At 40.4% G+C, this 25,318-nt stretch overlaps 1 protein-coding gene across 1 annotated transcript in view; it reads right to left on the bottom strand.

The window, feature by feature from the left end:
- LOC121885954 (tenascin-like) overlaps positions 1-24,683 on the bottom strand; it is a 33,828-nt gene extending 9,145 nt beyond the window's left edge. The window contains exons 1-16 of the mRNA XM_042395801.1: positions 24,419-24,683; positions 16,065-16,624; positions 14,118-15,431; positions 13,464-13,727; positions 12,959-13,074; positions 11,411-11,564; positions 9,307-9,576; positions 8,305-8,490; positions 8,112-8,201; positions 7,613-7,876; positions 6,858-7,256; positions 5,429-5,881; positions 3,625-3,900; positions 1,291-1,563; positions 811-1,083; positions 423-695 (exon numbers count right to left, since the gene is read on the bottom strand). Coding sequence (XP_042251735.1) covers positions 423-695; positions 811-1,083; positions 1,291-1,563; positions 3,625-3,900; positions 5,429-5,881; positions 6,858-7,256; positions 7,613-7,876; positions 8,112-8,201; positions 8,305-8,490; positions 9,307-9,576; positions 11,411-11,564; positions 12,959-13,074; positions 13,464-13,727; positions 14,118-15,431; positions 16,065-16,542 — 5,083 coding nt within the window. The 5' untranslated portion in view covers positions 16,543-16,624; positions 24,419-24,683. The remainder of the gene's footprint in view (positions 1-422; positions 696-810; positions 1,084-1,290; positions 1,564-3,624; positions 3,901-5,428; positions 5,882-6,857; positions 7,257-7,612; positions 7,877-8,111; positions 8,202-8,304; positions 8,491-9,306; positions 9,577-11,410; positions 11,565-12,958; positions 13,075-13,463; positions 13,728-14,117; positions 15,432-16,064; positions 16,625-24,418) is intronic.
- Between the last annotated feature and the right edge of the window lie 635 nt (positions 24,684-25,318).

Genomic DNA, 25,318 nt, shown 5'->3' on the forward strand with positions numbered 1-25,318 from the left:
CTCATTGCCACCGTATTTCCATGGATGCACGTCAGGTGGAATTTAAGTGGGAATTTTGTTTTTAAAATCAAAGTATAAACAAGGTCAGCTCATCATCATGAGATTAAGTTGCTTTCCAGTTCATAATAGGTTAATAAATAGTGTTTGCTTGAATAACATCCTTGCCTGGAGTCTCATTAACTTAAACAGACAGCTAGCCAGATCTCGCTGCTTCAACGCGTTATTGAAACATTTTCAGAGTAGGCAAATCAAAACAGTTTTATGCACCAAAAACTGCTACCAGTTTGTGACTGTTGAATTACAAAAATGATGAATGATATATGTCAAATTTGCTCTTAATGAATTCCAGGCCTGAGACTTAACTGTTTCCATTTCCAACTGCAAGTGATAAGAGTTTAAGATATGAGTAAAATACGTAGTACCTGTGACGGCGTGGGCTAACACAGAGGGAGTTTGGCGCCCATGAGAAATACCATACAGTTCAATATCATAGCCTGTGGCATCCATCAGGTTAGAGATCGTAAAGTTACGGACTTCACCAGGCAGTCTGAACTCCAGCGTATCAGACTGCTGCTCAGGGTCGCTGACCCGGACAACAAAGCCATCAAAATGGCCCGACACTGTGCTCCAGGACAAGCTGAGGTTATGTGGGCTCACAGATGAAGCAGCTATGGGCCCCAACTGTGGGACATCCTCTGAATAAGAAAAAGAACACGGCTTTTCAGTTATGTTGTGCTGGGAACTGGTACTGTAAGTCACAATGTTGGTGGTTGGTACATGCAGTGTCAAGAAATGCATGTAATGTGATACCTGTTGTAGCTACAGCAAATAGCGGCTGTGTGTTCTGGCCACCAACGCTGGCGTACAGCTTTATGTTGTAGCTTGTGCTCGCTTTGAGCCCGGCCATGACTGTGGAGCGCACGTCTCCTGGCAGAGCGCGCCCCATTGCCTGCGAGGGCAAAGCAGACTCTCTGACTTCTACTATAAAGATATCAAAAGTGTTCTCTCCTGTCCGCCACGACAGAGAGAATCTGTCTGAGGTAATGTTAGAAACAACTAGCCTGGACAGATCAGGCTCTTTAGCTACAGGGGAGAGAAAAATATAGTATACATTCATTTATTGAAATAGAAGGCATGTATATGTCTGTTTTGAAAAAACCTGTGTATGCTTACAGGCCCAAGTCAACTATGAAGTGCAGATAATAAATGAATAATATTTAAAAGTTAAAAATAGATGACGCTAGAGGACGCTAGTAAGACTAATGATAAATACACATAAAATCAAAATACCTGTTGATGCAACAATACTGACAGCGCTTGTTCTGGATCCCTTGTATGTCCCATAGAGGTAGGCTATATAGTCAGTGCTGGGCCTGAGCCCTGTGACGTCATGGGACATTGCATTGTGGGATAAGTTAAATTCCTTTGGCTCCATCAGCCAATCAGAATCAATAATCTCCAGGATAAAACCATCAAATTCTCCTTCAGTGTCGTTCCAGAAGATTGAAAAGCTCTCTGACGTTAAGTTTGAGACATATAGTTTGCCAACCAATGGCTGATTCACTAAAGAAAGAAACCATTATTAGATTTTTTATCAAAACCATTTAGCAGGACACATATATCTAACAGATGTAAGTAATATATGATTGGTAGCTGCTTGGTTTGATGTAGCGTATAGAAGTATGTGTAGAGTTACTGGACACTCACCACCACCAACTTGCAATTTCTGATTTGTTGTCTGAGTAATAAAAGATTACGTACATGCACATGGAGAATCCTCCACCAAAATCAACTTAACAGCTTGAATTTTAAACCAACTGTGCCTATTGCTTTTCTTAAAGGGGACATATCATGCGCATTTCCAGGTCTCTATATTCTGGGGCTCCACTGGAATAACTTTGTATGATTCACATTTCAAGAAAACTCCTTATTTATCTTACACTGGCCCTTTACGCAGCCCCTCAGTTCAGCCTCTGTCCGAAACAGGCCGTTTTAGTTCCTGTCTCTTTAAGGCTCCCTCCAAATGAGCCCACTCTGTTCTGATTGGTCAGCTTCCAGTAGTATTGAATGTATAATTAACGGAGTACTGAAGCTATAAAAAAACAGATTTACAATCACATTTTCAACCCAAGGCTGCACAGATGAAACAACAAGGAAGAAAATCAACTGGTTCTCAATCTGCGGCTGTTACAGCAAGAGACACATGGAATGACCTTACCAACAAAGATTACAAAATGATCGGCCATTTGTGGACATGTGCGAAAGACGCAGCGGTAAAGGTAATTTTGCAAACAAAGCAGTCAGAGCAGTCTGAAACCCTGCCTTTTGTCTTACAGGGAGCATTTTTACATATGCTGTCACTAACCTCAAGTTTTTGACCTTTCATCACGTTTAACGTAACAGAAACAGAAAGTCACAAAAAGCACGATATGTCCCCTTTAACAAAAAATATTAAGATGGACAAACATATAACGCCAAGGGGAATGACACATAAGCCTTCAGGGTAAATAGCTGAAGAAGACTGGCCTGCAGGTTTTACATGAATGAAGTGTTGATTTAAATGTGAAAATGTGGCTGAGGAAGAGAGATAACAGTCTCTTTCAGACATATAGCGTGCATTTGATCTGTTAATATTGCAGACAGAATAAATTCTGCAGAATATTGCACCAGAACAAATCAAAGCGTAATAAGAATGCCAAAGAGGAAGTTCACCTTGCAAAAACATGTTCTTACATGCATTGAGAAATACAGTCAGTTGCATGCAAACATGCAGCAGACAATTTAGGCATCATTCAGATGTAAAACAGTGGTGGCGTTATAGTTAACCTCAGATTAAATTACTAGCATTTTACCTTGATAAGGACAAGATGATTTAATCATTTGCCACCTAGCAGTTAAAAAGGAAATGAGGATATTTACTGCGACATTCTGTGACAAACTTTATCAGAATTGACAAAGCTAAACTATCTCTGTGTCATTCACACATACTGCGAGCGCTTACACATCCATGGGCAAATGATCCTTCAAGGTTAATCAATTGCACACTGAATGAGTGTTGATGGGATGAAATGAGATGGTCACGCTGTCACTGTGTGACGGGCGGGGGAGGGAGGATGAAAGTTATTGGTTTGCTTTTGCGATCATTGCAGCACATCAGCGTCAAACCTCACCACGATGCAGGGGATGGTAGAGGGAGGGGCTTCATGCATTTTGGTAACTGGGATGGAGGGAGCAGTTGGGGGTAAGGGTGAACATTTGCTTGGGCGTTTGCTTGGCTCACTGACGAGGCACAGGAGCCCATCACCCTGCGCTCTCTCAGCTAGACAGAAACAGTGGCTGGAGGGTAAAGGAGTGGTAGATGGGATGTTGGTTAAGATGAAGCAATACAGTACACTGTGGCCACCGAGTGTTGGACAGTGATGGAAAACAGAAATGAGGTTATTATGTGGTTCTCGTTTCATGCAGCGAGGTGTCGGCGCACCACTGTGAGTGGGACAACAAAGGGTCTAGTATGTGTCTGTGTATGCTGCAGATACCGACTGAAATAGAAAAGAGGTATAAAAAAAACAAGGAAAGAAAGACAGGAAAAGAGTTATACGACAGAACGCTGCCAGTAGCAGGTACCTGTGACGGCTTCAGTGTACAGGGGCTCAAGGAAGGAGCCCTGATACATCCCATACAGGCCAACCATGTAGCTGGTGTTGGGATTCAGCCCGGAGATGCCCAGGCTCAAAGCGTCTCCGGAAAGAGAGAGGTTCTGGCTCTCTGCGATATTCTCCAAGTTTGTTACCTCAATGACAAAGCTGTCAAATTCCCCACCCATGGGGATCCAGGACGCAGTGAAGCCGTCCCATGTATTGTCAGAGATGGTGAGGTTCACCACCATGGGCTTCAGCTCCTCTGGTAGATAGACAGATCAGAGTGGGGTCAACTGAATGGCAAGATGGATTACAAAAATTACTCTCACATAACTTTTCAAGGTACATTACTCATTTCAAAAAGTATGATGGAGTATTTCGGCCAAGGTTAGGGGGAAAAAAAAGATTTTGAGATTAAAGTTCAAATATTACACAGCATATAGTCAAACATTTACAAGAAAAAAGACAGAAGAAAAGAGAAAAGTTGTAATATTTTAAGAATTAGGTTGCAAATCTACTAAAAAAATGTTGCAATACTTCAAGAACAAAGTCATATTTCCACATTTTATCATATTCTTATTATAGTAAACAGGTGAGAGCAGTCTGTCAGCTTTTACATGTCAAATAAGCGATATGGATGATCTAATAGGTTTCAACAACAGCCATCTTGTTATCATAGACTTTAAGATGCTAAAATGAAATTAAACCTGTGAATCACATGACTAGATGTGTTTTGAAGCAGAGGCTGGAGCGCAGTGAAGACTTTAGTTTCCTCCAAACAGCTCAGCAAAAGTTCATGACATCAGAAAATGATTAAAGTTAAGACACAGCGAACGTTTAGGGTAGTGGATGTATCTATGCTGCGCTGTATCAGAGCTGGGGAAGTTAGCAAGACTTCTATATTTCCAAAAACAACCACTAAGTCTTCATCCTTGAGGACTTTTCTCTTATAAACTGAAACAAAAAGTGGACAAATGCTTCCCTTTGCTTTTCAATGGGATCCATCCTGGACTGTGAGAGACTGAATCCCAGGTGCATAGCAGACAGGGCCTTGTGGAGCTGGAATGATTGGTCAATTAACTATTTTAATAATGATATTTTGATAATTAATTATTTAAGTCACTTTTCAAGTAAAAATGGCAAATATTTTTGGGTTCCAGCTTCTCCAATGGGAAGATTTGCTGCTTTTCCTTGACTTGCACTGTAGTAAACTGAGAACTTGAGCGTTTTGGAAAATGTCTTTTGCAAGTTAAACTAGTAAAAAACTGTTGTTATGACAATGTTATGACTTAAATCTCAAAATATTTGTTAATACATAGTTATTCTTGTAAAGTTGTGATTATGATTATAAATATTATTTTAATCTTGAAATAACTGACTTTTTTATAAATAAAGGACTTTTTAAAAAATATTATTTTCTCATAAAATTATTAAAATGATATCTCAAAATATTATTTAGTATAGTTTATTCTCTAAATATTCAGACATTTCAAAAAAAAAATCACAACTAAATTCTCAGAATATTAACTTTTTCTCACAATATTCCAACTTTAATATCAAAATCTCAGATTTATTTGTGGCCCAAATATTCCATCATAAATAAGAGTCAGAGGTTAAGCAAAGGGAAATATGGGATGAAGGAAAAATATTATAAAATAAAACATCATCCATCTGTGGATAAAAATGTACAATGCAGCCAGCCTGAAATATCTAGAGCATAAAAAATAAATGGATGTGATGAAGACAGGTTGTGATGAATGCCTACAAAAAGAAATATTTGCTCCATGTACCTGTAGTAGCAAAACCTCTGAGAGGTAAAGATCTCTCTCCTTCCACCAGCCCTTGTATTATAATATCATAGCGTGTCGAGGGGGACAAGCCCTCTATTTCAGCCTTCCTCATACTTCCTGGTACGGTGGTCACATGAGCTTGTATCAAAGCTGACGGAGCACTTAGCTCCACCAAAAAGCTATCAAACACCTCATCAGGCGCCGACCAAACCAGGCTTACGCTACTGGCGGTAACATTTGTGACTGTGAGGTCTCCCAATACATCCAGGGTTGAGCTTTCAGGCTCAGCCCCAGAGCTTGTCACATCAGTATCAGTAGAGGAAGGAGCCTCTGTGCTTAGAGGACGGAGGGGTTCTGGGGTTTGAACTGCTCCAATATCCGAAGCAGACTGTGGGGTTGTTGGGGCATCTTTGATGCTCAGCGAAAGTACATCTGGAGAGGTAGGCTTGGTTGCTACAGTGAATAAAAGCAAGTTTAAGAATGCATTTGTTACTGCCTCTGCTGATGACTGAAAAAGAACCTGTAAAGAAAAAACTGGGTTAAATAAAGAAACTGGGAAAATACGAGATAGAATTCAAATTAAACAACAATTCTGCTTATCCTGATACCTTATTCCCGTGAAGGTTTCATCATTGTCCCTTGTCTTTAAACTGGATTCATAATCTTTGTTTTGTCTTATATCATCAAGCATCAGAGACTTACTGACCATCTATGCGGAAAAGCAAAGGAATTAATGACACTTGTGTCGGTGCCATTAATCTTTGAAGGTTCTGAGTAGCCCACCAGAGTGGAAGTACACAGTTGTCTTCAAAATGGATGAAGCCATGCACAGCCATTTTCTTCCTTCTGTCCTACAAAACGTCTGTTGAGTCATTTGTCTGACATGCGACTGACGTACGCTGTCATTTTCTCCAACTGCTAGAGAATCATTTAACTGTGATGAATGGGATTGAAAACGATGAATAATGAGGATGGAATTAGTGGCTCAGGCTTTCAGAGAGCAAAATGGTTGCATTTAAAAATTCAAACGCAGGAAGAAATCGAGACAGACGGTGTTTTAAAGCCCATTGTACCTGAAGTTATTAATGGCTCTGAGAGGACGTTATTCTCATCACAGCATTACTTGGGAACACTGTAGATTTCTTCCTGTATTTGAGCTTTGGGCAGCAACATTCTGCCACAGTAATGAAGCCGTGGCAGGGTGAAATGTGGGATGATAGTTTTTTTTTAAATAATACAATAATTTCTGTTACGTTTGTCATCATATTGCACCATGCCAAAAGGTATGCAGATGATGTTTAAAGTAAAAAACTTTGCTAAGAAGTCTCAATGAGTAAAATACCAGCATGCAAATCATATCTCTACTTCATTTCCACTGATGGGAGACAGTTTCTCTATTCAACAATCAGTCTATAAGAGAAACTTATACCTGTGACTGCAACAGCTTCAAGTAGCGCAGATCTCTGGCTACCGGTTATCCCATAAAGCTTTAACTGATATTCTGTCGATGCGTTCAGGCCCTGGATTCTAGAGCCAGTGGCATTTCCAGGAAGTCGGACCTCTCTCGCATCCTGCAAACGCTGAGTGTCTTTATATTCTACTGCGAAACTATCATAGACACCGTGACCCTTTAGTTCCCACGTGAGGTCAAATCCATCAGGTGTGGCGCCTGAGATAGTCAGCGTTCCCAGCTCATCGTCAGGCTCCGTCCCAGAGAAATGGGACTCGGAGGTGTCTAAATACGCAAAGCTAATGACATTGTCCTCTGAGCCTGCAGGAGTCGTTAGCTCACGGTCGTCTGAGTCAGATAAATAAAATGTGAAAGACGCTACAAGAAAAACAAAAAGGCACAAATCAAGACAGCATCATTTAGGTGTAAGGTGTATCTCATTTTCTTGGTGTTTCGTTAGCTGCAAAACCGTGAAACCTCTATACTATTAATTCTAAATATCAAGGTTTATTTTTGGTGTGCAGTCATTTTAATAATACCAACTAAATATTGACAGACTTACGATGAAGAATATCGTCAATGAACCCTAAAAAAAAGCAACTTTCCTTTTCATCTTTTAAAAAACTGTTAAAACAGTATATTTTTAAATGACAAATCCATTTTGATCGTCCTCTGAAAGCATCTGTTATCATTTATTCGAAGATCAAATCGTGGGAAAATTGCTCCCTACCAACCTGTGGATGTAGACACAGTGACAGGTGTGCTCCTCCTGTGACCCCTCTCTGCGGTCAAGGTGAGGCCGTAGTTCATTCCAGGAGTCAGGTTGCGTATGACATGGCTAGTCGCTGTGCCTGGGATCTCCACCTCGTCGACCTGGTTGTCTTTGGAGATGTACACCAGCCTGTAGCCGGTGACCTTGGCTCGAGGTTTCTGCCACCTCAGGGTGATGGAGGTCTCTGTGGACTCGACTTGCTCCAAATCTCTGGGAGGATCGAGGTCTAATAGAAGAATCATGCATCGGGTACAGTGTGTGAGAAACTGTGATGGTAAATTTCACACTCTGTAATGTGTGTAATCACTTCTGTTACACACTTAATACAAATCATATATCACTTTCCTTCCCTTAGTTTTATTATATCGCCCCGATATGTGTCGACATAATCTGGTTGTCTGTGTATTTATGAAGGGGTGTGAAGTATGTTGTTTCGACAGCTGCTCAGGACTGTCTCTCACCAGTTGCTGCGTTTGTCGTAGCTGGGAGGCTCTCTCTCTCTTTCTTCACGGCAGTCACTCCGATCCCATACTCCGTCCCTGGCTTTAGCCCTGCAAGACAGAGAGATATAAGGAAAATTACCATTTCCTATTGAGAAATACAGAGCAGTCTGGAAGTCTGGAAGTCTGTACGTGATAAATAAATGACCCTCACCAGTGATAGTAGCTTTTGTGGTGTCTCCTGGTCCTCGTGGGAACACTTCCTCACCATGAGCGGCGCCGGAGATGGGGCTGTATTTCACTCGGTAGCTGCCAACATCAGCTTGACTGTTACTCCACTCAAGAGTGATGCTGCTGTCTGTCTGGGAAACAGCCTGCAGGTCCTTAGGGGCGTCCAGGGCTGCAGTACAGAAAATTATAATCATAACAGAGAAGGAAATGTTCTTCAGGCGCTTTTTTTAGTGAAGTATCTTGGTTAAAATACAAACCACAAACTTTGGATTTATAAACACACATTGAACCTTTGATTCACTACATTTGGCTCTTATTAGACATTGTAAAACAATACATACGTATAAAAAACTATATATATATATATAAAGTATATGCTTATCCCCAATTATCACAAAATGAATATATATAAAGTCTGTTCACATGATCACACGTGCTCTGCAATAGTTTGGCATTACTCTTTATACATTTTTTTTTATTGTCAACAAATTCCATGAAAAAAAATCCAAAACCAATGACGTGTTAGTACGTCTCTAATTCTTTCCGACTTCCCTATCCTGTCTGTGACCTGATATTCCTACTGAAGACATAAATCTTCAAAAATGGGTCACAAATTCTTTTTTTTTTTTAAAAAGGTTCAGTTATTAACTAAAACAGCTGGGCAATAGACATTTAGTAAATGCTATTCAAACAGAAATAAAAAGTGCATATATTAAGGAGTATTGTCAGCAGGGGATTGATAAAAATGTGGTGCACTAATGAGTATTTGCAGCAGCAGGACAGTATGTGTGTGTGTGTGTGTTCATAGTAATGAAGGAATATGTCAAGCATTGATGTGTTTTTGATATTTTTTAGACAAAGCTCTATGGTACTAGTAGAATCATTCACTGATGATTTTGGTCTTTTCATGGGAAAAATATAGAACATCACCAGACTTATCCTTTAATCCTTTGAAATTTTGCAGTTCTTGCCATCACAAACCTACCTGTAGTGAACGTGGTGGTGACAGCTTTGCTGCTCATGTGTTTGCTCTTGGAGATGAGGGTCACTACGTACTCAGTGTCCGGCTTCAGACCGTCAATGCTGTACTGCTTGTCTGGGGAGGTAACATCCGCGCTGATTACATCTGTGGGGTCGGCGCTGGACCCATAAACCATGGTGACTTTGTCTATAGTAGCCACCGGCTCGGACCAGCTGACCAGAGCCGAGGAGTCCGTCACATCTTTCACCTCCACCTGACGGGGGCCGTCGATATCTGAGTGGGAGTTGAGATGAGGGAGGGAGGAGGCAAGGGTGAGTCATAGTTGAGCAAAGAAATTAGTTCAGCTACTCTATCTAGTAAATGGTGATTAAATTACAGAGACAAATGGGCTGGAAATGACAAACAACTGGGAAAATTATTGACTGTCTTTACAAGCTGACACACATCCATCTCTAAAGCACAGAGGAAACAACATCCAGCATCAGGATGAGGGATGTATGTAAAACTTGTTGGTCTATTTAAGACTAGTGTGTTGGGGGCAAAATTTTTGCAATAAAAGTAGTTTGCATTTGAAAAACTCTGTCTGTGGCAGATTTGCTCCAAAATTAATTATGTTTTAAGATGTATATTCACCAAGAAATCTGCAGGAGTCAATGTCTTCACAGTGTGGAAGTAAAACAAATATTAAGTAAATGAACAAGTAGGGATGCAACTAATTATCATTTTCAGTATCAATTATTCAATCTGTTTTGTAGAATCAATAAATAGTTTAGTCTATAAAATGTCAGAAAAGTGGCAAAATTTTCAGCAGCCCAATGTGACACTCAAAGATGTTCACTTTCATTAGACTTACATATAATAAGTAATGAAAAAGCAGATAATTGTGATATTTAAGAATCTGCAACCAGTGATTTTTTTTAGAAATTTTTTCCTTGATAAATAACTTAAATTAATAATCAACTATAAAAATTGATGTTGTTTCTCGAGGTCTGAAAAGGTTCAGTTTACTATCATCAAAGACAAAGAAAACCAAACAATATTAACATTTTAGAAGCTGGAACCGGTGAGCTTTAGGCATTTTTTGTTTAAAAAGGTATTGAAATGATAAATCCACTCTTTTTTCTTCAGCTATAAATCAGCGTATGTAGAAAACAAATGGTTTCTACTGTTGACAGACTTGAAATTCACCATAATCTATAAATTATCCAGGAAAATGTCAAGCTAAGATCCAATACTGGCTAAGTCTTAGTCTGAGTCTAAGCAGGTGGGGGAGGTCAAGATACTGTACATCTGAAAGGAAAAACATTCAAGCGGAGAAACAATATGAACCTTCCTGTCTTTGTACATACAACAGCCCACATAAGACTCAACCTGGCTCTCTATCGCTTAAGAGAAAGCTTGGATCAACACAACAAGCATGAAATATAATCTTTGCTTTCACTCTGACGTTGTGTTTACAACCTAACAAATTTCCTGTGTTTGCATGTGGAGGAGATATCCTTTCTCAATGTTTCAGAGTTGTGCTAAAAGGACCTCTGGGGGTTGAACAGTACAAAAGGTTCAACTTTACCTCTATTATTCATTGCTGGGAAAGTTGTTTACCTTGGCATGCTATACTGATTACAGAAGCAACTGAAGGCATTTCACAGCATAACGTATAGAGTGACATGGCAATAAAAGTTCCAGTGAGCCGAGGACAAGAGCTGAAAGCAAATTCAGTGAAAGTGAAGAAAACAACTATAACATGGTCACGCTGTTTGAGTTATTGCGCTTAACCTAAAATCTGAGTGATGGAACTGTGGAAAGTCAGCCGGGATTTCCTGTTGTAACTCTTCTGTCATTGTGGAATTTCACTCTTCACTTTCACTCTTACTGGATTATTATTATTGTGTGCTCAAGTGAAATGAAGGTTTTTTTTTTTGTATCCTACCAAATGCTATTTTGATAGCTGCCAGACACAGCAGGAAAGTAACATAACCAAATCATCTCTAGCTATAACTACATCATTATAAGCCAATTGGATGTTTTTAATTTCCATGATCTCACCAGCTGAATCTAAATAAAAATCTGTGTCCTTGGAAAATGTTTGTTACAGCCAGAAACTCACTCGTAGTGACTGTTTTGGATGTCTGGGGTCCTCTGGTGTTGTTCTTGATGATGTTGATGGAAACTTCATATTCCTGTCCTGGTCCGAGACCTGACTGGATGAACTGGTTTTGGGAGGGTGGAAGATTGCTCACGATTTTACCATTATCTTCTTTCTGCAAAGACACATAATACAAAAACCGATATCCTGTTAATCACATGAACACAAGAAATCTGATTACTGTGGGGAAAATCAGGTTATGGCAAGAAATAAGACATTTTAGTTTACATGCATTGACGGCAATAGTCTTAATTCTCCTTTCCAGTTTACCTTTCTCCCCTGCCAGATGTTGGATTTAAAGAAATAGTTTGACATTTTAGAAAATATGTGGTTTCCGAGTTTAATGAGATCAAAACCACTCTCACGTCTGTCTTAAATATGAAGCTACAGCTGTGAGACGGTTAGCTAAGGTTAGCATAAAGAAACATCCACCTACCAGCAGCTCTAAATCTCACTAATTAATTAACACATTACATCTTATTACTTGGTTAGTTGTGGTTTTATGGGAGGTTATGGTCACACCGTTGATTTCCTGGAGTCTTGTCGTTGACCTTTCCCCCTGTTTCAACTCTTTATGCTAAGCTAACTGTCTCATGGCTTTAGCTTCATAAGTAATTGAACAGACATGAGAGTGGTTTCAATCTTCTAATCTAACTAATCTAACTCTCCCAAAATGTCATAATAATATAATTATTCCTTAAAGTTAATATGTTAAATGAAACAAGTGTAAACGTTACAGGACAGGCTCAGTAGTGCGAGTGAAGAGTTTCACATGTGTTTGGGTTTTAGAAGTAATGTTCAGCTTTGGAGAGTGAATGATTTCTTTGGTTTTGTCCATTTCAGTTCAAAACAGGGAGATCAGTACAGTTTTGCTCAGTTGTAAAAAATTTTCATGTGCAAATGTGCAAATAATCAGGTTTCTCCAGTTAAAATCTGCCTGTGTTAATCCTTGTTCTCTCGAGCTCCAAACCTCATAAAATATAAAACAAAAATTCCATGACATTGTAGAAAAGACGTTTCTGCTGAGAACTAAATTGATTCTCCATTAATTTTGTGTAAAAAGAAGTATGGAAAGTATGGAACAACGCTGCATGCAATAAACTGAGCACTGATGTTTGGATGAGACAGCAGGTGTCGATTTAAACAGACAGAGAACTGCTCAGTAGTGAAAAGCATGACACAGTTATAAAAAGGTCGGGAAAGGACAATGTATATAAAAACGGGTAAAAACTCAGCAAAAGATGCAAAATCCAAAAAAGGTCTCTGACATGTCAGCTGACACAGTATCTTCTTTTCAAAGAGTATCTAAGCAGCAGATTTACCCGCAGTTCTATGACATCCAGACTTGCCCTCACTGAGGTTTTCCATATGTCAAAGCAATTCTAACGGTCAGCACTCAAATAAATCCGTGTTTTGCTGAGATTTCTAATAAGCTGGCATAGCTTATCACTTTCCGTTGGTTTAAATAAAATCCTGGGCAAGCCTTCAAAAGAGATGGGCACCACTGACCGTGTTGCGGAAATAGATCTCCCAGCCATCAAAGGAGATGTCCAGCTGGTCCCACACGACCTCTACTGAGGTCTCACTCACTGATTTGAATCTTAAACCCTCTGGCTGTGGAAGAGCTGGAAGGATGCAAACAAAAAACAATCAAAACAATTATTACTTTTGATAGTCAAACCACAAAAATGTTTAATAGGGCTGCAACTAACAAATATTTTCATTATTAATTTATCTGTCTATTATTTTCTCAATTAATCAATTAGTTTTTTTGGTCTTTAAAATATCGAAAAAATTGTGAAAAATGTCAATCCCTGTTTCCCAAAGCCCAGGGTGCAACTCAAATGTCTTCTTTTGTCCTGACAAACAGTCAACAACCCAAAGATATTTTGATTACTATCATAAAAGACTTAATAAGCCAGAAAATATTCAAAAATTTTGACATTGTTTCTTAAAAAAATGACTCCAAACAAATAACTGATTCGAAAAATACTTAGACATGTTTGTGACGTACCTGTGGCCACCCTCGCACTGACAGGGATGCTCTTTTTGTTGCTCAGAACGGCGTAGACGTTGATCTGGTACTCGATGCCAGGTTCAAGCTCTTTGACAGTTGCGGCACTTTTGTCTCCAGGCACGGTGAACTCCTGGAGAAGACCACCAGGACTGGTGGGCACATAAGTCACAAGGTACTCGGTCACCAGCATCTCGTTGTCCCACAAGAGATCCACTGTGTCGGTTGTGACCTTGCCGATATTGAGGTCCTTTGGAGGAGACACTGGAAAAACACAACCAAAAAAAACCTTGCTGAGGGTGTTGTCTTGGATAGTTTTCCCATGCCCTCAATCACTGAATATCCACCACACAGCTAATGCAAACTCCAGAGACACATCTGGTTGTGGTGTGAAAAACTGCCAAAAAAGTGTGAACCAAGTGCAGACAACAGCAATACAGAGACCAAAACCCTCTTTTATATCACTATATATTCACAATAGTTTCTCTCAGAATGAGTGGTCAGTGAATTTTGAGAATATAAGGAAATTGCATCATTCTGGATTTTCTTTTATAGTACATCTATTTGACACATGGAAACTTTCAGAAACCGAGCTGCCAAATCCATTTTGTTTGAGTGTGTGTGTGTGTTTCTGCACTGAACAGAGTTTCTTACCTTCTGAGCAGTCGTCTCCAATGTATCCCTCATCACAGACGCACTGACCGTTCACACAGCGGCCTTTGTCCTGGCAGTTGTTGAGGCAGCTCAGATCTGCGCAGCTTTCTCCTTCATATCCACTCTCACATGTGCACCTTCCGTTGATGCAGCGACCCCTGTTGTTGCAGTTATCTGGACAGGCGAGCCCGGAACAGTCGTCTCCTGTGAAGCCCTCCTCACAGATGCACTTGCCATCAGAACAGAAACCTCGGGCCATGCAGTCGTTGGGACAAGCTTTCAGACCGCAGTCTTCACCAGAGAAGCCTTCATCACAAACACACTGCCCATCAATGCATCGGCCACGATTGCTGCATCTGTTAGGACAGCTCAGCTCGCTGCAGTCCTCGCCAGTGAAGCCTGCGTGACACTCACAGCGTCCATCAATACACTCCCCACGGCCGTAACAGTCTGAGGGGCATGTCCTGATGCTGCAGTCCTCCCCAGTGAAGCCTTCATCGCACACGCACTGGCCGTTAACACAGCGCCCCCTGTCCTGGCAGTTGTTGGGACATGACAGCTCAGAGCAATCATCTCCCTGGAAACCGACATCGCATGCGCACTGTCCATTTATGCACTGGCCTCTGTTGTTACAGTTGTTCAGACATGCTAACTGGCTGCAATCTTCACCTTGGTAGCCCATATCACAGATACATATCCCGTTGGAGCAGATACCTCTGTCGTTACAGTCGTTGAGGCAGGTGAGCTGAGAGCAGTCTTCTCCGCTATAGCCGGCGGTGCAGACGCACTTTCCTTCAACACAGAAACCGTTACCGTGGCAGTTGTTGGGACAGGTGCGTACTCCACAGTCCTCCCCCGTGTAGCCCTCTTCACAGTAGCAGGTGCCGTTCACACAGCTCCCGCGGTCGTAGCAGTCTTTAGGACAGATGAGTTCAGAGCAGTCAAAGCCAGTCCAAGGTTCATCGCATACGCAGTCTCCGTCCTCACAGCGGCCGCGGCCGTGGCAGTTGTTGAGGCACTTTGTCTGAGAGCAGTCTTCTCCGAAGTAACCATCCGAGCAGACGCAAATGCCGTCCACACACTGTCCGTACTCTCCGCATTCCACAGGGCAAACCTTGATGGTGCAGTCTTCTCCAGAGAAGCCCTTGAAGCACTCACACTTTCCGTCCACGCAGCGGCCTCGGTCCTGGCAGTTATTGGGACACTCGGGCTCGGTGCAGTTGGGTCCCTTCCATCCAGGCTCACAACTGCAGCCACAAGTTTCAGTGCTGTAGTTTCCATGACCGTTGCAGTAAGGCTTAGTTCCCACCTCACCTTTGATAGATAAAGTAAAGAAATGGTTTGATTTACTTTGTTCAATTCAAAAGTTTTGTGCAATAACATCATACGTGTGGCATTGTATTTCATTATTTTATAACACATCAGTGTCATTTTCTCTTAGTTGTATGAAATACAATCAGATTAAGAATTCTCTCTAAGGCAATAGTTGGTTGTTTTTGGTTGTAGCCTTATATTTAACAGTCTTCACATCTAACTCTTTGCCAGAGAATGAACAGGCAAATTTGCCAAAACACCAAAATATTCCTTTAATAAGAGTGCATCATTCACAAATGGTCCAAGGTTTATTTTAGCAACTATTGGAGAATACTCTTTACTTAAATTGATATTACAGCAACTGTAGGTCATGTCATTTTGAGCCAAATAAAGCCCCATTGAAGGTTAACTAATGAGATGTTGGTCTTAACTGTAGCAAATTACGCCTCCTCATTGAATTTCAAAGAACTCAGCAGATGAATATAACAGATGTGCCTAATACTGAGGGAGACTCTTGGGGTTATGTGGTATCTTGAGAGTAGCACTTTTCAATGCAAATTGAGTAAAATAAAGGATTTTACTTTACTCGCTGTAATCTTGACTGACAAAGCATGACAGAAAAATTTCACGCACCTGTGACTTGTGCACTGCAGCAGTTACCATCACCATTGCACTGATCTCTCAATGCTGAAAGTTCTCCCTCAAGCATCTCCAACCGGCTCATGAGGTCTTTCAGACCCGGCATGTCATCGCTACAACCGCAGGCCCGCCGAGGAATGTTGATGCGGTGGGTGAAGACAATCTGGTTCTCTCCATCGAGGGTGTGCTCAGTGGCGCGATAGCCCGGGGAAACTGCAGCGTCATTGGGAAGGAGCTGCTTGTTCTCTGGAGCGTCTAGGTCCACTGAGCATAGAGCACTGGCAGGAACATTGATGTTATAGACATGGTTGAACACCACAGGATGATCTGCACTGGGCAGGGTGATGTTGTGTTCTTTAGGGGATGCCAGAGTCTGTCGTCGATGCCGTAGGATTTTCTTCACAAGCCCAGCATTTGAAAAGCTGAGCAAAGCAGTCAGGAGGAGGCAGCCCAGAAGGCCTCTTGTACCCATGCTAGATGAGGGACCTTGACTTCCTAAAATTAATCAGTTTGAACCTCTGACTAAAGGCCAATCCTGGTTAACAGTGAAGGTTCTGGAGAAGACAGAAAACAGATAATCACACAAAACATAGTTTTAATGTAATGTTTAATGATAATATATAATAAAACCGAAATTAGATAACAGCTTGAAAAGCACCTCATGTTTGCACGCAGTAAAAATGACATGAAATATTCTTGTATATTGACACAAACAACAATCTTACAATAACATCCAAAAAACTGAAGAATTGAGTAAGATAAGAGGTCAAAAATCATCCATCATGAATGTCATGTTTACCAGAACATTTTTTAGACCAGTTGTTCCCAGTCTGAAGGTTGCGACCCCCACAGGGGGCCACTAAATAAATCTGAGGGGTTCCAAGATTAACAACAGGATAGGAAAGCAAAATAAAATGTTTTATATATTTATATTTTATTCTTTCAGACTTTCCACTAATCTTCGCTTTATTTTCTTGCGTAAAAACTGAATAATCGTACCTCTTCAGGCCTCTAAAACATTTGAAATAAAACACTTGGTTAAACTAAACGAAGCTAAGCGCTCGCTGACAAACATTGCTTCGTTTTTATGAGTGACAAGCCAAAAACAGTTGGGAACCACTGTTTTGGGCCAATATGCTGTTGCGCTTCCTAACTATTATAAGGCAAAACATATACAGTATCATCTCCTTATAAGGCTGATAAGCACATGTGGTCATTATTGCTTAATTGATTCGCTCTATTTAACTAATTAGGAGCTGAGCAGCCACAACACAACACCTGGAAACCAGCAATGGCAGAATTAACCCTTGAAGCTAAAATGAACATCTTCTGATGTGAGAAGAACCCGACACAAACATGTGTAGAACATCCACAATCTAACATCAGACAGTATTAAATATTAAGTTACTGTGGAATCAGTTTGAAAGATAACATCTGCTTCTTTACTTACTTTTGCTCAATTCTCTACAAACTGGCTTCCCACCACAAACAAAGCCAAATGTGTTCATTTTAACGAACAGCAAAGTCGAGTCTACCAGTACCCCATCGCACTGTTCTAAAGCCCCAACCATTATCATCGATTAGCTAATGGACAGAAAATTAATCGGCAACTATTTTTGAGTAATTCTTTGAGAAAAATCTCTGGTTCCAGCTTCTCAAATATGAATATTTTCTGGTTTCTTCATCTTCTATGATTGTAAACTGAATATCTTTGGGTTATGGACTGTTGGTCGTGACAAAAGAAGACTTTTGAGGCAACACCTTGGGCTTTAGGAAACGGTGATCGACATTTGTCACCATTTTTGGACATTTAATGGACCAAACGCCTAATCGATTAAGAAAGTAATTGACAGATTACTAAATAATGAAAATAATCAATAGTTGCAGCCCTACACTGTTAACTTCAGGCTTGTTTAAGGCTCACACAAGTCCTTAGGTGCATAAGTCTGAATATTTAACATGTGTGCCACATTAGAAATAAAAAGGTTTTCAATGAGTCACTGCACTGACCACATCATACTGCAAACCACTGTGGGTAGAGGAGTATTTATCAATTAACAGTGTGTAAAGTTTGTATTATGATTTTATTCAGCTCTATGTGATAGAGCAATAACAAATAAAGACATGACTAATATAGTCTTTTTTATACATTTGTAGGACTTGTAAAAATGAGAAAACTAACTAAAACAGTCATAAATAAAATAAAATTCCCTTTAAGCTTTGTCTTGAATTTACTGCTGTATAGGAAAGGCCTTAATACCACAGAATCCACAGTTGTGCTGGCACGTTAAGTTCCCTCACAGTATTCGCAAATATATTTGAAAAGTCTCAGCTGTCTCTCTCCCCCAGTATATTTTTTTATGGTGTAATGGTATAAAATAGTGTGAAAACATATTTAGCAAAAGCATAATTCATTCCAAACACCGTACTCCTTAAAGCCCACAGGTCTCTCAGATGACTTCATCATCTGGACACAAACAACACTATAATTTGTGGGAGACAAACTAGAACAAATGACAAGCTTCTTTCTCAGCGTGGGAAAGCCTCCTTAAATTACTCAGCGTTGAGTTTCCAAAGGAGAAAGCACGAGTGAGTAAGACTGAACATCAATAGAAAGGCCCACCATGATTGCACTACTAACTGACATACTGTATCATTGGCCTCCTCCTAACTATTGGAAGATGATCAATATTGGAAGATTTTTTTTATGATATATATAAAGCCATGATATCTAAATGGTTGAATTTGCAGGCTTTATTTTCAAACCTATAATTTGCTCTAGTCTGAGTTGGTTAATTTGTTGTGTTTTCCACTCGGTTCGGTTTCTGTGCACACAGAAAAAATCCAAGCAAACCTAAAATGCATTATTAAAAGCCACGTGAGAACATTTACTCCAATTATTGGTTTGTTACATCTGGTGTGTGAGCGAAAAAGTCAACACAGGAAGAAGGTCCTCTGGCCAAATGCAATGTTCTTTGTTGCGAGTCCAGCTCGGACCTCAATTCATTCTACAGTTTGCTGAGTAAGATTCAGATCTGCCAAAACAAATCGCACCAAAGGGAAATTGAACTAGAGTCCCAGTCAACCGGAGTAAACAAGGCAGATTTGCCCGAAGTTTACTAAGTACGATAATCGACGTACGAATATCTGATGCTGGATTTTTGAGACAGATACTGATACCATATGTCCATTATTTGGGTTTAAAAAAAGTCGGATAGCAATATATATCCACCAGTAGTAATCACTAAAACATAAATCTTGATACTCTTGATACTTGGCACATCTGTACTGTAATCTCTTGTTACCTAATGCGTAGGCCAACATTTATAAACAGGATATCTGTGAAAAGGTCAGATTTGCTTGTTTGATTTATATCAGCTCTACAGCGTATTTCTCACTAGCTTTTCCTTCCTTCAACCCTCAGCTTGACAGTATACAGACTGAAGGCTGTCAACAGTACGTTGTGTTAAATATCCTCATACAAGCAGCAAATGTTGACCAGGCAGGATGTACTGTAAGCCCTCAGGTTAACATGCATGTCTGAGAGGCAGCAAACACCTTTGTAAATGGTTTGCATGTCTGCCAATTATTTTATCCACAAAATTTGATTGGTAGCTGCTGACAGCGCTTGCACACGCAAACCAATGAATAACGACTTCCAGAAGGGAATTGTTAATGCAGTGATAGCGATGAAAAGACATGTGGCGGTGCACCTGGATTAAGGGCCTCATGAAGACTTCTGGAAACAATTTATCGAGACAATGCTGATATTCAGTTATCTGGTAACCCAAGAAGATGTTCAGCTAAAGTTCAGCTGAGTGTTTGTTGCATCTCGATGTAACCATGACTTCATTCTCTTTCTTTTCACGCCACTTGATTTTTGATTTATGAATAGACATATTTTTTCCGCCATTCAAAATCAAAACAGGTCACGGCAAAAAGCTTAACTTCCCCATAACTTCCACTCTAATCCATAATGTTTAGATCAATCTACAAATCTGCACAACAGAAAATTTTCCAAATATGAAAGAAAAGGGGCCCAAAATCATCAAAAATATACTAACATTTTAGTCTCCCATTGCATTCTCAATCCCTTGACCCCATTTCTTATGACTCTTTGACCCAAACCATGGGATTAACTCACACCAAGACATGAATTAGAGCTGGAACTATGGATTATTTTCATTAGCGATAAAATCTGATTATTTTCTTGGTCTATCGATTAATCGTTTCATCTACAAAAAATGTGAAAAAATGTCATTCACAGTTCCTCAGAGCTCTCATTGATGTCTACAGTTTGCTTGTTTTGTCCGACCAACAGTGCAAAACCTAAAGGATTTGAATTTACTGTCACATATGACAAAGAAAAGCAGCAAAACTTTCACATTTGAGAAGATGAAACCAGAGAATATTTGGCCTTTTTTCCTTGAAACAATTATTTGATCATCAGAATAGTTGCAGATTAATTTTCTGTCGATTGACTAATCGCTTAATCGACTTATCATTGCAGCTCTACTCTGAATATCTTGTGGAGTCTCACAATCTCAGAAGACTTTTATGGGACAGGTTAGAGTCACTTGTCCACTGTTCCACATAAAACGGGCTGTTAAGATTGCTGACAGAGGATTAATGGGCAGGTGGAGCTTGTGTTTATTCATCTTTGTTCCAAAATATGAAGCTCCGTACAGGTTTTGATGAGTTTTCCTGAGAGGAATAGTAAGATTTATATTTGGGGAAAACCAATAAAAGAGATTAAGAAGCAGGAATCAACAAACCACGATGTGACACTTTGCGGGCTATCGGCCATCAGTCTTTGGATATAACGTACGTCTTACAGGTTGGCAGGAAATCTGGTGGTTTCACGCAGGTCTGAAGAGTCCACCATGATGAGTGAATGTTGTGTTTCAGTTTCTTTTTATTCCTTCCTTTATGTTTTTTTTAATCTTGTTATTCTTGGATGACAGGCAGTATGATGTGTTCCCTAAATCAAGTTGATGTGTATGACAAATATTTTCCATTACTGTCATCGCAGTGCCTTCAAACTGAAACTATAGGTTTGAAGGTAGAGTCCTCTCATCAATCTTCTTCTCTTTCCTTTATTGTTCTGACCTTTCACCTGACCTCTGACCTGACTTTTTTTTTCTTCATGCGCCCCTTCCTAGCATTTTTGCACCCCTTTCATGTACTCCGTTAAGCCACAGGTATAAAACTAAGCTTGAGTTTCACAGGTTCTCGCACATCTGGTGAGTGATAGGATAAAGGTAGGTTATGGCTGATGTTGTAAATCTGGAAACTAGGTCTTGCAGTATGTTTCTTCTCCTTCTAGAAATCTTTACGAGACGTTAAGATTGATAATTTGCAGTCTTGGAGGTAAAGAATGAATCCTTGAAAATCCTCAGCATAGCCCTGGCTGCATGTGTTTTCTGAAGATGCTGAAAATTTTGACTTCAAATGTGGCTCAAACTTATTTGTAAAACAGCCCTAAAATGATTTTTATACAAATGTGACTTGACGTTGTAGCCATTTGACATTAGACAGTTAAATCATTTGAGACTAATAGTGCTGTAAAAAGCCAAGAAAACATCATTTAAAGGAACCCTGGGGTTGATCAAGGACATCTCATTTGACTTCAGGACATGGGAAGACAATTTGGAGAGAAAATTGAAACAAATATAACATGTTCACTAAGCTATAATCCAGAATTGCTGTAGCTTTAGTGCTCTTCCCCCATGCTGGCAGAGAAAAGTGAACTTTCCCGCGTGGAAAAGAGAAACTGGGAATGTTGGCCCTGAACTGAGGACATCTGTTTTGCCTAGTCAAGGAAAAAAACAGGCACAGAGGTACTTGTCCCGTGTCCAGGTAATGGCTCAGTTACCGCCACCTTTAGTAAAACTGAAAGTGCTACTGTATGCATTACTTGATGGTTAATTTGTTATTTCTGATCATATCCATCTGTGGGCAATGACACAGTCGAAGGCTCGCTCCTAGTGACAAAACACACAAGCAGTCGGATTGTTCTCGTCATCTCACACCCTGACTCAAACCATTTTTTATTCCTGAGACTCACAGAAGTGCATCATGTTCGGACATTCGTCTCATGGAAAACATTTGTTGCAGACAGCGGCGTGTCAGGATTCCGGTCAGTGGTGAACATTAATCCAATGCATCTGCTTGTTTGTTCATCTGTGATATTTTAGCTTTTTTATTTTTTCTTATTTTCCATGAGCGGCAGGTCTGACTCGCATAGCATCTGGAACAGCTGGAAATCATCTCAAGAAAAGTTAATTGGAGGAAGTTACTGTAGCTGATACAATAATAGAAATGGCAACACCTCATTAACGCATTTCAAATATACCCTCTGCCGCATGGCAGATATTCTCCAGCAGCGCTTTAAGAACAATAACTCGGAGCTTTATTGTGTCCCCAGGTGATCCTGAACAGACTTCGGTTTCAATTGCAGCTGTGGGGTCTCTCCCCAATCAAGATGAAAAAGCTTAAAGCATTTGTAATAAGTGTTGTGGGTTTTTTTAGAGCTGAAACGAGCAAAACATTTGCTGGTTCCAGCTTCTTAAATGTGAAGATTTGAAGCTTTTCTTTGTCATATATGTTAATAAACTGAATATCTTTGGGTTTTGAACTGTTATTTTAATATGATACAAATCTGAGAAAATAATAATCCCATTCATCAATAATGAAAACAATCGTTAGTTGAAGCCTCACATGCAATTCGATGCTGTGCAGGATATCAAGGTTTCCTCTACACATTAATAATGAAGAAAACTGAAGATTTTACTTTGCCAGAAATTCAACCACTTCCAAACAGCCATCTGTGCACAGACGTCCTCCAAACCAACACACCTGATTCTAGACACGCTGGTAGATTTACAGCGTTAAAGGGCTAACATGATGACACACTCAAGGAGCTGTGAAGAAAACACAGAAGTGTTTTCTTCTGTGAATCATGTCACCCTTGAGAGAGAGAGAGAGAGAGAGAGAGAGAGTGAGACAGAGATGGGTTATCCAACAAATAAGCCTGCCACAATGCCCTCACTAACCCCGTGTCACCACTTTCTGGCCACAAAACCTCCGACTCAGTGGCTCAACGGACCCTGGAGACTGGAACAAGGGAAAACAATCAAACACATTTAACATAAAATGCAGAGGCGTGCGATGCTGAGTTATGATCAACCCCTGGCTCTTTGTGTAGAGGTCAGGCAGAGGGAAACAGTGTAGGACGAGCCCTGGGGGAGATCCAGCTACTAAACCAGCTGTCCCTCTGACAGAGGTTTTGTTCACTGAGACACCTTTCTCACTCTGCTGCACAGACACATCCCAGGACACCCAGCACATAGCAGAGAGGCTGTAAAACATCCTGGCCTAAATAGCTGCGGAAGGGACATGATGTGCATTTAGATATGAGTTGAGGAATTGTGGGTAGTGGGATAAAACAAAAAGCTTTGAAAAAGTCCTACAGAGAAACCGGATGATTATAATCTTTTTCAGCTGAAATAGTCATTTCTGCTCAATGTGGACTGGAATCAGTGACTCAAACCCACCACACAAAAGGATAAAACAGAAGTTAAAACCACCATAGACCAGACTTCGATTTCAATTAAGCAGAACTAATGGGCTGAATGGATGAAGTATTTTTTCTCCTTGCCCACGCTGGCAAATCCTCTACCATCACCCACTTTTCCTTTCATTTAATCTCCACGATGGAAAAATTATACACAATGAAAGCTGAATTGAATTGCCCCAAGGTAATGTGATGAATCATCAGGCTGCAAAAAGCTCACCAGACAGAGGGATACTTATGCAAAAACACATTTTTACCAAGATGCACGAACACACACACACACACACACACAGATGGACGGGTTTTATGTTTATTCTTGGAGATTCCAACAAAAAATGTGAGAAAATATTTTTGCCGTGAAGAGTGCTGGCTGCTGGACCTTCCACTAAAAGCGATCAAAGCTGACCGCTGACGGAGTGAACATGTGGAAGAGTTATTCACAGCCATCACCTCTGATCCCTGCATTGGCTGCTACGTCAGTCTGACTGAGGAAGAAGTTGCTGTACACACCAAGAATGTTCTTCCAATAAACCATAATCAATGCCCTCTGGTGTAGTTAACTGCACTAGTTAGAAATCTACTGCTAGAAAAATAGGAATACTGCTTCAAATTCCTTAATTCTTGTAACAATTATCATTCCAAAGAAAATTGAACTAAAGTAGGATAAAAAAAAAAAAGAATGAAAAGGTCAAAAAACTGACTTTTGCCACAAAAATGATCTCAAATCTGAGGAAATTTCCATCAGGGAAATACACAAAAAATATCTCCTTACCTGCACGAGTGCAATCTACTTTTTCTCACAAGTCCCGGCAGGTAAGATGAGGAGGTCCTCCGGGTCTTTGCACATTCAGTGAAGCCAAGAAAATGATGCTTTGCTCTCTTGTGCCACCGCTCTGTCTTGCAGCCTCTCCAGCAAGGTGGCAGCTCTGTCAGTCCTCCCTCAGCCGGCTCTTTATCTTTTCCTCACCGTTCGCAGCTCAGGCTGGGGTTCAGCTCTTTAACTGTCTACACTGACAGAGTGAGAGAGTGAGTGAGAGAGAGAGAGAGAGAGAGAGTGGAAAGCAGAAATAGAGAGAGAGAGGGGGAAAGAGAGTAAGAGTAAATGTCTTTTAAAGTGTGAGGAGTGTTTAGGTCAGACCCCCATTTCTTAAACTCCAACCCTTAAATAGCCGTCATTCTGCCCCCCTCCCCTCCACAGCCCGTTTTCCCTCCCTCTACTGTAACTAATGGATGCAGAGCTGGGCTGCTGCCTTTAAATGAAATGCCAGTGTTACTGGGAGTCATGACAGAGCAAGCAGTTCTTGTGGTTGTGCAGGAAAAATTAGAGGGGAAGGGCAGGAATGAGAGGAAAGTGAAGTCAGAACGGCAGACAGACGTTTCCCTTCAACCATATTAACTTTGCAAATAATGAATGAATGATTTATGATTTTCTCCGGCGTGATTAAGGGTGCAAATATTATGCATAATCTTTGTGCAATTTACTTAGTCATATTTGAGGAAATCATCTGTCATTTCCATACATTACTTTACACCCTCAGCTCATAGAGTCACGCACACAGAGTGAATCTTTCTCCATCTCTGTCACAGTGATAAACATCAGCAGCAGCTGACGCCACATTTTATTTTAGGTCCGAGCACTTTTAATAGAATAGATTTGTGGCACATTCCCAGC

The sequence above is a fragment of the Thunnus maccoyii genome, chromosome 19 (genome assembly GCF_910596095.1).
Source record: "Thunnus maccoyii chromosome 19, fThuMac1.1, whole genome shotgun sequence".
Lineage (NCBI taxonomy): Eukaryota > Metazoa > Chordata > Actinopteri > Scombriformes > Scombridae > Thunnus > Thunnus maccoyii.